The 14,068-nt window shown below is 45.0% G+C and overlaps 1 protein-coding gene across 3 annotated transcripts in view; it reads left to right on the top strand.

Annotated features, from left to right (window-relative positions):
• The window catches only part of MAP7D2 (MAP7 domain containing 2), a 116,898-nt gene that overhangs the window by 55,295 nt on the left and 47,535 nt on the right, over positions 1-14,068 (top strand). For all 3 annotated transcript variants that reach the window (XM_039247407.1, XM_039247406.1, XM_039247405.1), the window contains exons 2-4: positions 5,587-5,664; positions 6,775-6,938; positions 13,375-13,486. In XM_039247407.1, the coding sequence (XP_039103338.1) occupies positions 5,587-5,664; positions 6,775-6,938; positions 13,375-13,486 (354 nt within the window). The remainder of the gene's footprint in view (positions 1-5,586; positions 5,665-6,774; positions 6,939-13,374; positions 13,487-14,068) is intronic.

The raw sequence follows: 14,068 nt of genomic DNA, 5'->3' as shown, positions 1-14,068 counted from the left end.
TGTGTAGCAACATGGATGGACCTTGAGGGTGTTATGCTGAGCGAAATAAGTCAGGCAGAGAAGGACAAATACCATATGTTTGCACATATAGGAGGATTAGGAGGAACTTAACGGAGGACCGTGGGGGAGAAGAAGGGGGGAAATAGTGGGGGAGAGAGAGAGAGGCAAATCATGAGAGACTCTTGAATGCTGAGAACAAACTGAGAACTGATGGGTGTGTGGGGGGGGAGATGGGCATAGAGGAGGGCATTTGTGGGGATGAGCACTGGCTGTTATATGGAAACCAATTTGACAATAAACTATTTGTAAAAAAATAAATAAATAATAAAAATTTAAAAATTTAAAAAAAATGTGTTGCTCCAGCCCAAGGATAATGGGAAATTATTCCAAGCAAGAGTACATCAGTTAAGTATGAAATTTTATGCTGTTCTGTTAACATAAAATAGCTGTTTAGCTGTTTAGTATCCCTGTTTCATTCACATTTCCATAGGGATGAACTGTCCAGGAAAAGGCCTCTGTTTTAATGGTGCACATTACCTGAACACTATTGTCCTGGGAAGCAGAACTTCATTAGGAATGGGGCAGGCATGGCTCTGACATGGGTGCTCCTTGTCCTTCTCCTGGGTGGGAAACCTTGAGGAAGGTGTCCTCTGCTCCTCTTTGTCTTTGGGTTTCCTTGAAGGCTTCAGTCTTGGGCCAGATTCTTTTAAATTAAACTTTCTATTTTGAGTGCATTGTAGATTCACATGCAGTTTATAAGCGTTACTACAGAGAGATCCCAGGTACCCTTTACCCAGTTTCCCCCATGGGACTAACTCCCAACAGTATAGTATACTGTCCCAACCAGGGCCGTAACATTGGTATAGTTAAGAATAGAGGACATGTCCATTACCACAGGATCCTTCATGCTGCCCTTTTGTAGCCACCTACTTCCCTTCTGCCCCTCTTCCCTACCCCCTGGCAAGATCTATTCTCCATCCGTTCTCATGGGGTTCAGAGATAAAATTGGGTCTCTGGTTTAATAAAAGAGAGACAAGGGTTTGCATATAGTACAAAGTACAATGGACAGAGGATGATTGATTCAGTAAGAAAACTAAACACTCTAAGATTTCAGGCCATACAGGAAGAAGGCTACTTTTAGGAACCGAATTCAGCATTACCCTTTAAGTATACCATGTCTTTAGAGGAGGTCTCTTGGTATTGTTAATGTTCATGTATTAATTGCCTTTGCTGTGTTAATCATGACCTGGCTTGATTCCTCTGGCTGAATTGCACTAGTGGTAATAACTGGTTAAGTCCATGGCCCCTAACGAAAAGGGACTGTTTGGTTTGTGCTCTGCCCCAGGATAAGCCTGGGGCCTCTCATCAGGGGCTCCCGGAGGGTCAGGGAAAGTCACAAGATAGAAGTTGGAGATATGAGTTAATTATTTGGCTTCTCTTCAAATGAATGTTCTAGAAATGATTGCTTGACAGTTCTTGTAATCAGGAGAGGCTGATGCTGTGTGGAGGAATGAGGCCCTACCCCAGTCTTACTTATCCAGCAAAACTCAACCCTGATTGAATTCTGAGATCTTCCTTATCCACATGTGTCCCACAGTAGCTAAGTGTTAAGGGAATCACAGGAGGAAGCTGCCAGACTTCTTTTTAAGAGCTGTCCAGTATGATAGCTACTAGCCTCATGTGGCTGTTGAGTGCCCGAAATGTGGCCAGTGTGCTGAGAAACTAAACTTTTAATTGCATTTAATTTTTTAAAGTTTATTTATTTAAGTAATTTTTACACCCAACATGGGGCTTGAACTCATAACCCCAAAATCAAGTCACATGCTCTTCTGACTGAGCCAGCCAGGAGACCCTAATTGCATTTAATTTTGATTATTTTATTTAAAAATTTTTTAATGTTCATTCATGGGGCACCTGGGTGGCTCAGTCAGTTAAGCATCTGACTTCGGCTCAGGTCACGATCTCCCGGTTCGTGGGTTCGAGCCCCGCGTCGGGCTCTGTGCTGACAGCTAGCTCAGAGCCTGGAGACTGCTTTGGATTCTGTGTCTCCCTCTCTCTCTGACCCACCCCTGCTCATGCTGTCTGTCTGTCTGTCTGTCTCTCTCAGAAGTAAAACATTAAAAAATAATTAACAAATAAAATAAAAAATTTTTTAGTGTTCATTTTTTTGAGAGAGAAAGAGAGACAGAGCCCAGGGGTAGAGAAGGGCAGAGAGACAGGGAGACACAGAATCCAAAGCTTTCAGCACAGAGCCTGACATAGGGCTCAGACTCACAAACTGTGAGATCATGACCTGAGCTGAAGTCAGATACTTAACCGACTGAGCCACCTGGGCGCCCCTAATTTTGATTATTTTAAACTGAAGTAGTCACATATGGTTTGTGGCTGCATGTGACAGTACAGAGATTCTAGGTTATCCATGTTGCACTGTTTGAGTCAATTCACCCCTCTCAGGCCAAAGCAGAATGCTTTTCTTAGTTGTCCCCAGGATTCTCTGTGCACTCCTCTTACCCATGCAGCATCAGTCTCTCTAAAACATTTCTAAACCATCAGTTTGAAGAAGCAGCAAATAGTCTGCTTGAGCAGTGGCCAGATCTGCACCCAGTCAGTCAGTGCTTGGCTCACAGCAGTGCTTACCTGATACTTGTCTAATGAGGTAGATTTGTACCTCTCTCCTCATTTGTAGGCTTACTCCTGGGACAGGGGTGAGATTTGTTCCCGTGTGTGATACTGGGTTACAGCTTTTGTTCATGGGCACTGAGATCAAGTTGTTACATTTCTTCCTTTGCAGGAAAGCAGTAATTAAGAGTGTGGGTCCTGGAGTCAGATTCTTGGGTTGGGGTCTGGCTTCTCCACTTTCTGATTGTATGACCTCAGACAAGTTAATTAACCTCTTTGTGCCTCCATTTCTGCACCTATGAGGGTTGAAACAGTACCTCCGTAATAGGGTGATTGAGCCAAGTAAATCCAAGAAGTGCATAGGATCTGGGCCACCTCCTATTATGAAACACATGTTAATGACTATGAGCATAATGAAGATTTTCTGGAAAGGAAATGATTTGTAGTTGTGACTTTTACAAATGTCCACAAGGGGGCAGCCTAAAATGCATATCCCAGGAACCGAGTGACTTCTGTTTGTAAAGCCTCTGGGTAATGTGGCCAGTTCCAAATGTGCTTGGCCCTTTTAACCTCTCAGGTTTTTTCTTTTGTTTGACGAACATTTTTAGTGGTTCTTAGGCTGTACCTCAGATCGAGGGCAGGCCCATAAACATCTGAAGGGTGGCACGGGCAATAGAGTAAAGTTAGGTCCTGCTGGGATGGACAGGTTGATATAGGTGCTGACAGAAGGAAGCATCTGTTTAGGGGTCCTAAGCTTCTCTTTGTAACTTTTCACACAGAATAAATTCTTATCAATCAAACTCTTGAGGGAAACACTAGAGCCTGAAAGTGCTAGAGAAGAGAGAAACCTGGTTTTGTTTCCCTACTGACTACATGCTTGCCTTTGAGGATTATATGTGCACCTCAGGGGCACAGTTGGGGAACAGTGCCCTAAGCTGAGGTGACTCAGGAATACGTAAGCCACCCTTGCCTCCATAGCTTTTCCCTCCTTCCAGGGAGACTGAGTCGGAGAACTCTGTAGCCAAGAAGAATAAATTTAGGGTTTTGCCAACTGTATGGGAGCACAGAGCATCATGGGGTCTGGGGAACTGTGGGATCTTGAAGGTGGGTGGGGTATTAATAGGTACAAGGGGGATGTGGGAGAAGGAGTGTTTTGAACTAGAAGGTATGTGGAAGAAAGGGGAAGTGCTGAGCTCAAGTTGGGAAGAGAGTTTGAGATCAGACTGTGGGGAGACAGCAATGATGATCTAAGAAATTGACCTTCAGATTCTTCTTTTTTTAAATTAGTGTCCTCAATTTATTTATTTATTTTTATTTTTTATTTATTGTCAAGTTAGCTAACATACAATACAGTCTTGGCTTCAGGAGTAGATCCCTGTGATTCATCACTTACGTGTAACACCCAGTGCTCATCCCAACAGGTGGCCTCCTCCATGCCCATCACCCATTTTCCCCAACTCCCACCCCTATCAACCCTCAGTTTGTTCTCTAGGGCCTTCAAATTCTTGATGATGATCAAGTTGTTGGTAGCATCATAATGATTAAGAGTTGACTAAAAACAAACATGGATAATGGCACTTATAGTCCAGGCTGATTTCCTAGGATTTCAATCTTGAGCTTTAATATGCCTGATATATCATCCAGGATGCAAAATAAGATGCTCATGGGGAGTTGTGACAATCCAGTGTTTATTACATCCACCCCTGTCTGCATTTCTCCTGCCTACACTGAGTCCAAGTCTCCATGTCTTTCTTCTGGACAGTTGCAGGAACCTCCCCAAAAGGGTGCGGTAACTGAGGCAGCAAAGTACACAGTGAAGCCAGCATGTATGTTACCAGAAAGGAGGGCCTCAGAACCATGAAAGTGAATCTGGTTGTACTAACATAGAAGCTGATTTCTCCAAGATGTTGTCCCTGAACATTATATAAGTAATGCTCCTGAATGATTGGTTGTGACTGAGTGCAGTAAATTATTTCTAATTCTAAAATGACCATGAAGATCATTTGGTCTTTAATTCAGAAAGCTCTTTATGATCCTATAGAAGATGGGTGGAGATGTGGAGCTCCTGGGTTGTTTCCTGGACAATTTGTGGCAAGGGGTGTGGAGGGGACTGTCATCTATTCCATTTTATTTTTTGTAGGTATTTAAATGACAAAGAGGAGCACATTATATTTCTTCTTTTTGATTCTAAAATACTAAGATTGAGGGACACCTGGGTGGCTCAGTCAGTTAAACATCTGACTTCGGCTCAGATCATAATCTCGTGGTTCAGGAGTTTGAGCCCTGCATCAGGCTCTATGCTGACAAACCAGAGCTTGGAGTCTGCTTCAGATTCTGTATCTCCCTCTCTCTGCTGCTCCTCTACTCATTCATTCATTCTCTCTCTCTCTCTCTCTCTCTCTCTCTCTCTCTCTCTTTCTTTCTCTCTCTCACTCACACACATACACACACACAAATAAATAATTTAAAAAAATTTTTTAAATAAAATACTCAGATTGACATTGGAGCATATTTAACAGAGCCAAAGTCAAAGTTGAATGTTGTATTTCTCAGTGCCTACTCAAGGAGCTTGTACATGTTCCTCAGCAGTTGGCTCCCTTCAGAAAATTAGGATGTTTACAATCTGTGTAATAGTTGTGTCTACTTTTGTGCTTCTCATCTCCCCTAGGAGCCAGGCTCAGGGAGGCCTGGTGTGCTTTTCTGCACACTGCTTGACCTCCCTGGCCATTAACTGCACTTTCTGACTCCCTCCAGGGAGTCCTGGGGACAGAGGACTAGGGAGAGGGCGTGGTTCTCCAGGATTGGCATTGGGGCCACTATAGCAGTGTGATGGGTGAGTGTGAAGCTGTGACTGTCACCTCTCAGCTTTCAGGGCCTCACCGTCCAGGGTGTGGGAGTAGTAGCCCATGGCACTCAGCACATAGGGAAAGAGGGAGGAATAATTTCATTATGTTATATTTTTTGTAGGCATGGATGGATTTTTAAGATCCGATGAGAGACAAAGACTAGCTAAAGAAAGACGAGAAGAGAGAGAAAAATGTCTCGGTAAGTTGTGCCCTTTGGCTGTTGAGGTCCAAGGGCACAAAGATGTGGTGGTATGTTTTCTGAACATCCTTAGAAATTTATGACTGAATGGGAAGAGAGCTAGGACAGTTGCTAGATGAACATGAAGAACTGGGGGAGAAGTCTATACTTTGGCATATTCACAATTGTTATATAATTTTCAAAATAGTTCATCTACTTCTTTAGCAGACATTGAGCTTCTGCTGTCTTCTAGACACTCTGCTAGGGACTGTGGTAAGATGGTAAAGAATGAGAAACAATCACTGCCCCCTCCCCCTCCCCAGGCATCCATTATATGCTTTCACTTAGGCTCTCTCCAGGGCATCTAGAAAGGCCATCATCAGAACTGAGAAAATCAGCAGTTAAGACATTTTCTGTGTTAGAATGGGAACCCATTTGAGAAAGGCTGTCTTACCCTCTTAAAAACTATAGACAGAGGGGTATGCTGTATTCCCCACAGGGTACTGGGAGGTAGGTAAATAGTGGTTTCCCCACTGAATTGAGACAAATGAGCTTTCAAATTCTTCTTCATTGCCTCCTGGTGGTTGGTTCACACATTGTATGTCCTGGGGAACCCTTCCCTGACACAGCCGGGTAGATAGTCTTAGGGAATGTCTTGAGTTTATACATCTTTGCCTAGCTCATTTCTTATGTACGAGACATGCATAGTTAACATGTTTTTTTTAGTGTATGTGCCCTTAGAATTCATTTCTCAACCTAGTGTACGGCTTGGCCATTGTGGCAAGTCTGACTTAATGATAGCAATAATAGTTGTGCTCCCATGTGTAGGGACAGTTACGGTGCACTTTCCATGCATTGCCTCATTTAATCTTCACAACACTGTGATTTTGTGAACATGATGGTCCCCACTTCACAGAAGAGGAAACTGAGGCAGAGGGATTATGTGGTTAGCATGCCCAGGGTCACCCAGCTAGTGGCAGAGATGCCAGAACCCTTCATCTCAATCACTGTGGCCTAGATTCCCACTGGGCTCCTTTTTGGGTCTTGTTCTTGATTCTACATTTTGGTCTTAATTCAAAGAGTGTGGGGTGCTCTGGTAATGACACCACTCTTCCACTCTCCTTCCCCCAGCCGCCCGGGAGCAGCAGATCCTGGAGAAACAGAAAAGAGCTAAGCTCCAGTATGAAAAGCAAATTGAAGAGCGATGGCGGAAACTGGAAGAGCAGAGGCAGCGGGAGGATCAGAAGAGGGCTGCCGTGGAAGAGAAGAGGAAGCAGAGACTCCGGGAGGAGGAGGTAAGGTCCAAGGACCTCCAAGTCTCTCAGCAGCTCACACGGGGCTTGGTGCTCAGAGGCATCTGAGTGTCCTGCCCGGCTTGGGGGTACGGGAGACCTCTACTACCAGGCCTTCTCCCAGCAGCAAGACGTGGTATAGTGAAAGCACTGGAATAGGAATGAAGAGACTTATCCATTCAACTCGAGTGTTAATTTGCTCTTTGACCTTGGACAAGCCAATTGGCCTGTCTGGGTATTTGCTTGATTTGCTTATCTCTAAAGTGAAGGTTTGGATTTAGCAGTCTCCAAGGCCTCTTCCAGACATAATGTTCTCTGAGTTTGAGACTCAGAAGGAATTGTGGATAGGGGCCTGCTAATGTAGCCCTGAGGGTTGTGCTGGGAGCCTATGCCTCTTGGGCAGACGTGAGGCTGGAGGAAGGGACCTGAAGGCAGAGGAGAGAGTAAGGACAGAGGATAATGGGTCCTCTTATTTCATAGCTGGAAAAGCAAACAGTTTGCCTTCAACTATAAAGATGCTAGTATATTTAAATTTTAATGCAGTTCTTTGCTTTAATCATCCTTTTTCTCCTGTTACCTTTTTAAAAAGAAATGGAATGTAATTACCTCTGTAGAGTCCTTTCTTACTAAACTTTGAAAATATATTTAGAAAGCATAGTTGGGGTACAGACTTTCTTAAGAAGCGTAGTTTAAGGATGTAATCATAGCTTTGTATCAGGTGATGATCATTTTTTATTCATAAGATATAATGACTCATCATTTAGTATGAACAATATAGAAGTTTGTTAATTGCTAGCCCTATAGGATTCAGAGACATTTGTATAAATTTGGTATCTTTTTAATTTCTGAATGGTTTATCACTATACATCTTTGCCCCTTCTTTTTTAAATTTAAAAAACACGAACACATGCGCGCGCGCGCGCACGCGCGCGCGCACACACACACACACACACACACACAATTAGACCCATCTTTGCCCACACAGCACTTATTTAAATGGGGATTTTTGGGGCACCTGGGTGGCTCTGTCAGTCGAGCATCCAACTCTGGATTTTGGCTCAGGTCATAATCCCAAGATTGTGGGATTGAGCCCTGTGTCGGGCTCCACACCGAGCGTGGAGCCTGCTTGGGATTCTCTCTGTCTGTCCCTTTGCCCCTCTCCCCCGCCCACACACTCTCTCTCTCTCTAAAATACAATATGATACGATATAATTTCTTTGTTCCTTGTAGCAAATGAAGTCACTGCAAGGGTCTTAGCCCTACTTTGCCATTTCTGCCTGTTGCCTGATGCCTACATGGCTTCATCTGCTCCCTGTGCAGATCCCAGCTCTCTTACTAGGTAGCTGGTAGCCAGGGGCGAGTCACATAGCTCCTCATAACCCTCTAACTTACTCTCCTCAGCCCAAAATAGATGTGGTCACAAATGACTTTTTAAATAATTTTTTAAAATGTTTATTTAGTTTTGAGAGAGAGAGCAAGAGACCAAGCACAAGCAGGGGAGGGGCAGAGAGAGTGGGAGACACAGAATCCAAAGCAGGCTCCAGGCTCTGAGCGATCAGCACAGAGCCTGATTCGGGGCTCAGACTCACAAACCGCAAGATCATGACCTGAGCCAAAGTCGGACTCTCAGCCAACTGAACCACCCAGGCGCCCCAAGGAAATGACTTTTGTCTAAGTGCCCAGCAAAGCACCTTATACAGAGTAATGTTCAGAAATGTTAGACTGCCTTTGTGACTTCAGCTGAATTTTTAGCAGTTGCACTTCCATATAATTGTTTATTTGCTTTGTGTGTTTCCTTTCATCCCTAACATGGGTGATGGTGGGGCGTGGGGGATGCGGCCTGACCTTTGTCACAACACTCACAAGCCGAGTTTGCTTCCCTTTTCTCCCCAGACACAGAAGGGCAGGGCTGAGAGCCTGGGCCTCCTGTGGTTGTGTAGCAACACAAGGAAACAGCAGCCCTCCTCCCACCCTCAGGGACCCCAGAGTCCCAGGCGGAGCTTACGGGCTTTGCACATCCAGGCCGGCCCAGTAACCACATCAGTGTCAGCAGTCTGCTCGTATGGAGATCTGTTTGGCATTGTTGTGAGTGATCTTTGGAGAGGATGGATGGGTCTACACTGCAGGAGCCCCTTTCCAGAGGAAACCCCCTGCATTTGCCTGCATGGTTCAGTGGAGATCTTTGGCAAGGTTGCTGCCTGCTTGGCACATGGCTGTGGAAATTCTCCAGTCTTTTCTTGTTCTTCTTGTCATGTTCTGTCTCTGTCAACCAGGGAAAAGCCTCTGTAGGAATGGTTCATTCCATTGCAACCCATTTTGCTTCTGTAGCTTATTAGAAAGTGTTCGGGTTGCCCACCAAGTCCTGCATATCTTGGTCTGATATTAGGAGCTTATTAAAAGACCTGTTGGCTCCACACCTCCCTCCTAGCCCTAGCCCTGTTCTGGTTCTATGTCCCTAGAATTGCCATGCTGTCACTCTTGGTAACTCCTCATGTCTGTGTGGGTGAGCCCCAGACATGGCCAGGAGGCTTCCTATCTAGCAGTACAGAGGTGGGCACCACAAACAGCCTGGCTTCCAGAAGTCTTGAGCACTGGGAGGGCTGGAGGCTGGTCAGGCCTGTCCTGGGGATGGGGCATCCAGTATCCACTTGAGATACTGACCTTGAGCTCATTCTCTCACTGAAGGCTGCTTTCTCCTCAAAGTAGGTTCTTCTAATCCTTACATGCCACATAGCTTCCAAGAATCAGGCTTCTGGAACAAACCCTTGTCACCTACTTGGGGTTAAGGCTGATAACACAATACACTCACCCATTCTCCACTTGGAGAAGTATAGTTTCCTGACAGGAGGCCCTGAGAAATGGGATTTGGTGAAGCCAACTCCATGTTCCTCAAGTTAAACAGATAATCAGGAAAGGCTTCTTTCAAAGAATAGCTTCATATCTGTGGGGTTTTTTTTGACACATCACAACTTCTCATACTCTTATTGCTTGATATTTAGCAAAATCCACCAGGCTGACTGTAAAAACAAGAAATTTCTGAACTCAAACAAAAACTTTACTAAGCTGAGAGCTAGCCACTCTCAGAGGGCATTGGCTGGCATGGGGCCTCGGTGACTACATGGTCTTCTGGCCAGATGTAGACATCTGTTTGTAAAGAGAAAGACCTTCTGCAGAGCCCTGCTGAGAACCTCTTGGGGTCTTGTCCCCACATTGCCTTCCCAGAACACGTGTAGTAATAGTAAGGGCAATGGAAAAGGCACAGCCAGCTCTCCACTCCTGCTAGAGATGCTGTCTGGGTCATAAACAGTGCCTGGGCGGTGTCCTGCTGGAGGCCTTTTATACTCCTCAGCCAGCCCTGTGGGTCACCTCAGTCTTGGTTCTCCTCTGAGTTCATCTAGGCAGACCTAAGGCCAGAGCTAATGGAGTCCAGGCTGAGGTCCCCTCATTCCTTCCTTCCACTAAGGTGTACCCAACAGAGGACATTCTAAGGACAAGAATCTGTCTTGCTCTTTCCCCACCCTCTGTTGATCATCCAGTGATACTCAGGAGAATGAGAACTTGGCAGGAATTGCAGTATGCAGTATGCAGCTGTAATATTTATTAATACTGTTCTTCTGGTGTGATTGAGCTTTCTTGCATGCTCTCTTATGCTCTCCTCTAACCAGTGGTTCTCACACTGAGATCCCAGGACCAGCAGCATCTGCATCACCTGAGAACTTGCTAGAAATGTAAATTGTTAGGGGTACCTGGGCGGCTCAGTCGGTTAAGCATCCGACTTCGGCTCAGGTCATGATCTCACTGTTCGCGGGTTCGAGCCTCACGTCGGGCTCTGTGCTGACAGCTCAGAGCTTGGAGCCTGCTTCACATTGTTTTCCTCTCTCTCCTCCTCCCTCACTTGTGCACTCGCTCTCGTTCTCTCACTCTTTCGCTCTTTCTCAATAATAAACATCTTTGAAAAATAATAATTTTCCTCTTCAAATTTGGATTCAGCTAGTGTTCGTAAGGACTTATTGTGCTAGTTATTGTCTCATAGACTTGAGTGATCTGGTGATACAGGTAACGTTATCCCCACTTTTTTTTAACATGAGGAAAAAACTAACTGGGTATGTGTACATGGGAGTTTACAAAAATACCAACATCATCCCCATTTATAGATAGGAAACTGATGCCCAAGGATGTTAAACAATTAACTCAAGGTCATAGGGCTAAAAAGTGGCAGGCAGAGGTACAATTTGAATCCATATTTACTGACTCCAAATCTAGGATTCCTTCCATTCCATCCAATGAAGGAACAGAAAAATCTGTTTCCATGCCTCCCCCCCCCCCCCCCCCGATGGTAATACTATATAGGACTAACCTCTAAGGAGAGTGAAGTGGACCAGTGCTTTGACATGTTTGAATTACCCCATTCTGATGACTTTGGGTTCTGTAAGTCTCATACCGTATAGTTTGATTACCACCTATTTTTCATCATCTCTGCAAAAGTGGGTGACACAAAGTAATTGTGTCTTTTCTTAGGGATAGGTTCCTTTTCATAAACCTGCTTATGATTCGAAGGAATGTATCTCTAATAGTGGAATTTGGAGCAGCTCAGTGAGCAGGGGGTGGATGGCAGAGGGTTTTTTTTTTTTTTTAAGGTAACTGAACAATCCAGGAGTAGGTCTGGCCTTGGGTGAGCATTCCCTTGTAGTCATCCCCCTTGTAGTCACAGCTGCTCACTTTGGCTGACAAGTCTTGGTGTTCTTTGCTGTTATTGGTCTCCTAGTAAATGAAGGACTATCATGAAGTCCTTCTGGCATGTAGGCAATCTCCCGTAACCCACTCAGTACTAAATTCACTCGCGGTAAAAGGTTTCAGCATTCATATTGGGTCATTGGTTAATTAAATACTTTATGTTAAATCCATATAATGAAATAATTTTCAGTCCTGGTCTCAAGCAATCATATTTTGAGTGTCAAATAGTCAAAAAGTTCTAGTCCCGTCAAACCCCCAACTTTTCTCGGGTAGGCCCTGGGGATTGGCTGACAGAATTTAATGGGCCAGGGTCATGAGGGCAGGACTTTGCTAGGAAATGCTCACTCATGATTGTAGAGCCTCAGCCAAAAACTGGAGCAAATAAAAATCTGAGATTTACAGGAGAAAAAAAAATCCCCTTTCTACTCAGAGGTCCCTGGAGACACCATGTCTTAGCAAAGTGCTATTCAGAGAAAAATTATGCAGAGGAAGCTTAGATGTGGATAATGCTCACCCCATCTCTCTGGTATAGACAGAAGGGCTAGATCCAGACACCTCCCAAGCGACCTGTGTTTCTAGTAAGTAAAATAAAGGAGCCTTTCCCTGATTTTTAAGTCAGGGTTATTCGGTTGGTGCTTCCCTGAATTAATTTTGCTTGCTTTTTACTCAAGCCATGAGAAGATAGTTCTGTTTTTGTTTTGGATCGGCTAGGATTAGCCCCGTTCCTGGAGCACCTCAGGGTTGGCTTTCCTGAAGGCAAAAGAACTTCAGCACGGACCTGTTTACCTTGCTTCCCTTGCGTCAGGCTTTCTCCAGTAGAGGCAGGGAGAGGATTTGGTATTTGCAGTGTCATTGGGGCAGTGGAGAATGCAAAATAAGAACAGCTTCATTCCAGTGCCAAGGAGATATTTGCCAGCAGTCAGACCCAAGTTTATGAAAATAATGCTTTGGTTGACATAAGAGAGTGCTTTTTAATAAATGCTCTGGTAAGAGAAAAGCCTCTTTTTTTCTTCCTCTTCTGGCTAAAAACTGTTTAGTTCTTCTCCTTGCCCCCCCCCCCCCCCCCCCGTCTAATCCTTGAGAATGCATAGATGCTTTGTTTTGTGGCCAGAAGGTTCCCTACTCCTGTGTCTTTTAAATTTTGAAATATGCCACATTATGCCTGGAATACTGTGTAGCAGGAAAATGTTACAATGTAGAAAACGATTGATTCCCCTTTAAGAAGTTCTAAGATGAAAATGGGGCTTGGTAAAATAGATCTCAAAGCCGTGTGTGTGTACTCCAAAAAGTTATGTTTAAGGCTACAAAAATTCAAATTATATTTAAATTTTCTCAAATTAGAATGCTTTATGCTTTTCTACTAGAGAGAATGCACTTGGTTCCAGAGCACAATTCCAGTCCTACTAGAAAGGGTAAAATGGGACATGAGACAGGCCTGAAGGAGTTAATGCTTGTCTGGCACTATTCTTAAACAAATCAAGGCCTGGCTGCCGCAGCCTGTCCCCTGGGGCTGGGAGCCAGCACTAGCTGCATTGTTTACTCTCCACCCACTAAGATCTCACTGCTGTGATGGAGAGCACGTGTGCCTAGGTTTTGGCTGCTTAGTGCAGAGAGCCCCATTTGGTGACTCACTCTGCGCACTGAAGCGCGGTGGCACGGTGGGGCCGGGTGGTTAATGTCGCTCTCCCTTGCATGAACTGAGCAGGAGCGGCTGGAGGCGATGATGCGCCGCTCCCTGGAGCGCACACAGCAACTGGAGATGAAGAAGAAGTGCTCGTGGGGAGCTTCCCTGGCCACGGGACCTGGCGGACGTGATGGTGAGTGTAGGGCTGTCCCTGCATTGCAGGGCCCAGGTGGGAGATCAGGGGGCAAGCAGGAGATGCTGGACACAGGCCGGTGCCCACAGGGTCTGGGGCATGTTGTGTAGTTATCTGCAGGTGCCTTTTTCAGATGTGATGTCAACCTTCCGGTATGTGTATTTCTCATGAATGGGGTCTGTGCATTATTTTTGCTAACAAACAGCAGTTGATACGGTAACGGGGCTTTTTGAGGTAAAGCAAAAGAAAAGCAAAGAAAATGAATGCAGAGCCTGGTTAACCAGATGCACCTGGCAAGCCTAGCTCTACTCTGATTTCAGGGAAGGTCAAATGGCAGTAGCCTAAATCTCTACTGCAGTGTGGCCCCGGAAAGGCTGAGCAGCGGTTACCCTCCAAAAGGGGCTGGGGCTTTTCCCTCCTCATTATTAATTTTTGTTGCTCTTTCAATTTTGTTTCAAGGTGACTTATTTATTTCATTTTCCAGTTCATGCTCATCTTTAAATTTTCAAGTGCCTAATGTAATGTGTGGATTGTTACTAGTCTCTGGGTAGCTTTTCTCTCTCTCCAGTGCCGCCTTTTCTG

This window comes from Hyaena hyaena, unplaced genomic scaffold (assembly GCF_003009895.1).
Source record: "Hyaena hyaena isolate Hyena2069 unplaced genomic scaffold, ASM300989v1 scaffold_295, whole genome shotgun sequence".
NCBI classification, from domain to species: Eukaryota; Metazoa; Chordata; class Mammalia; order Carnivora; family Hyaenidae; genus Hyaena; species Hyaena hyaena.
The sequence above is the reverse complement of the archived record's forward strand: the minus strand, read 5'-3'. Positions and strand labels throughout refer to the sequence as shown.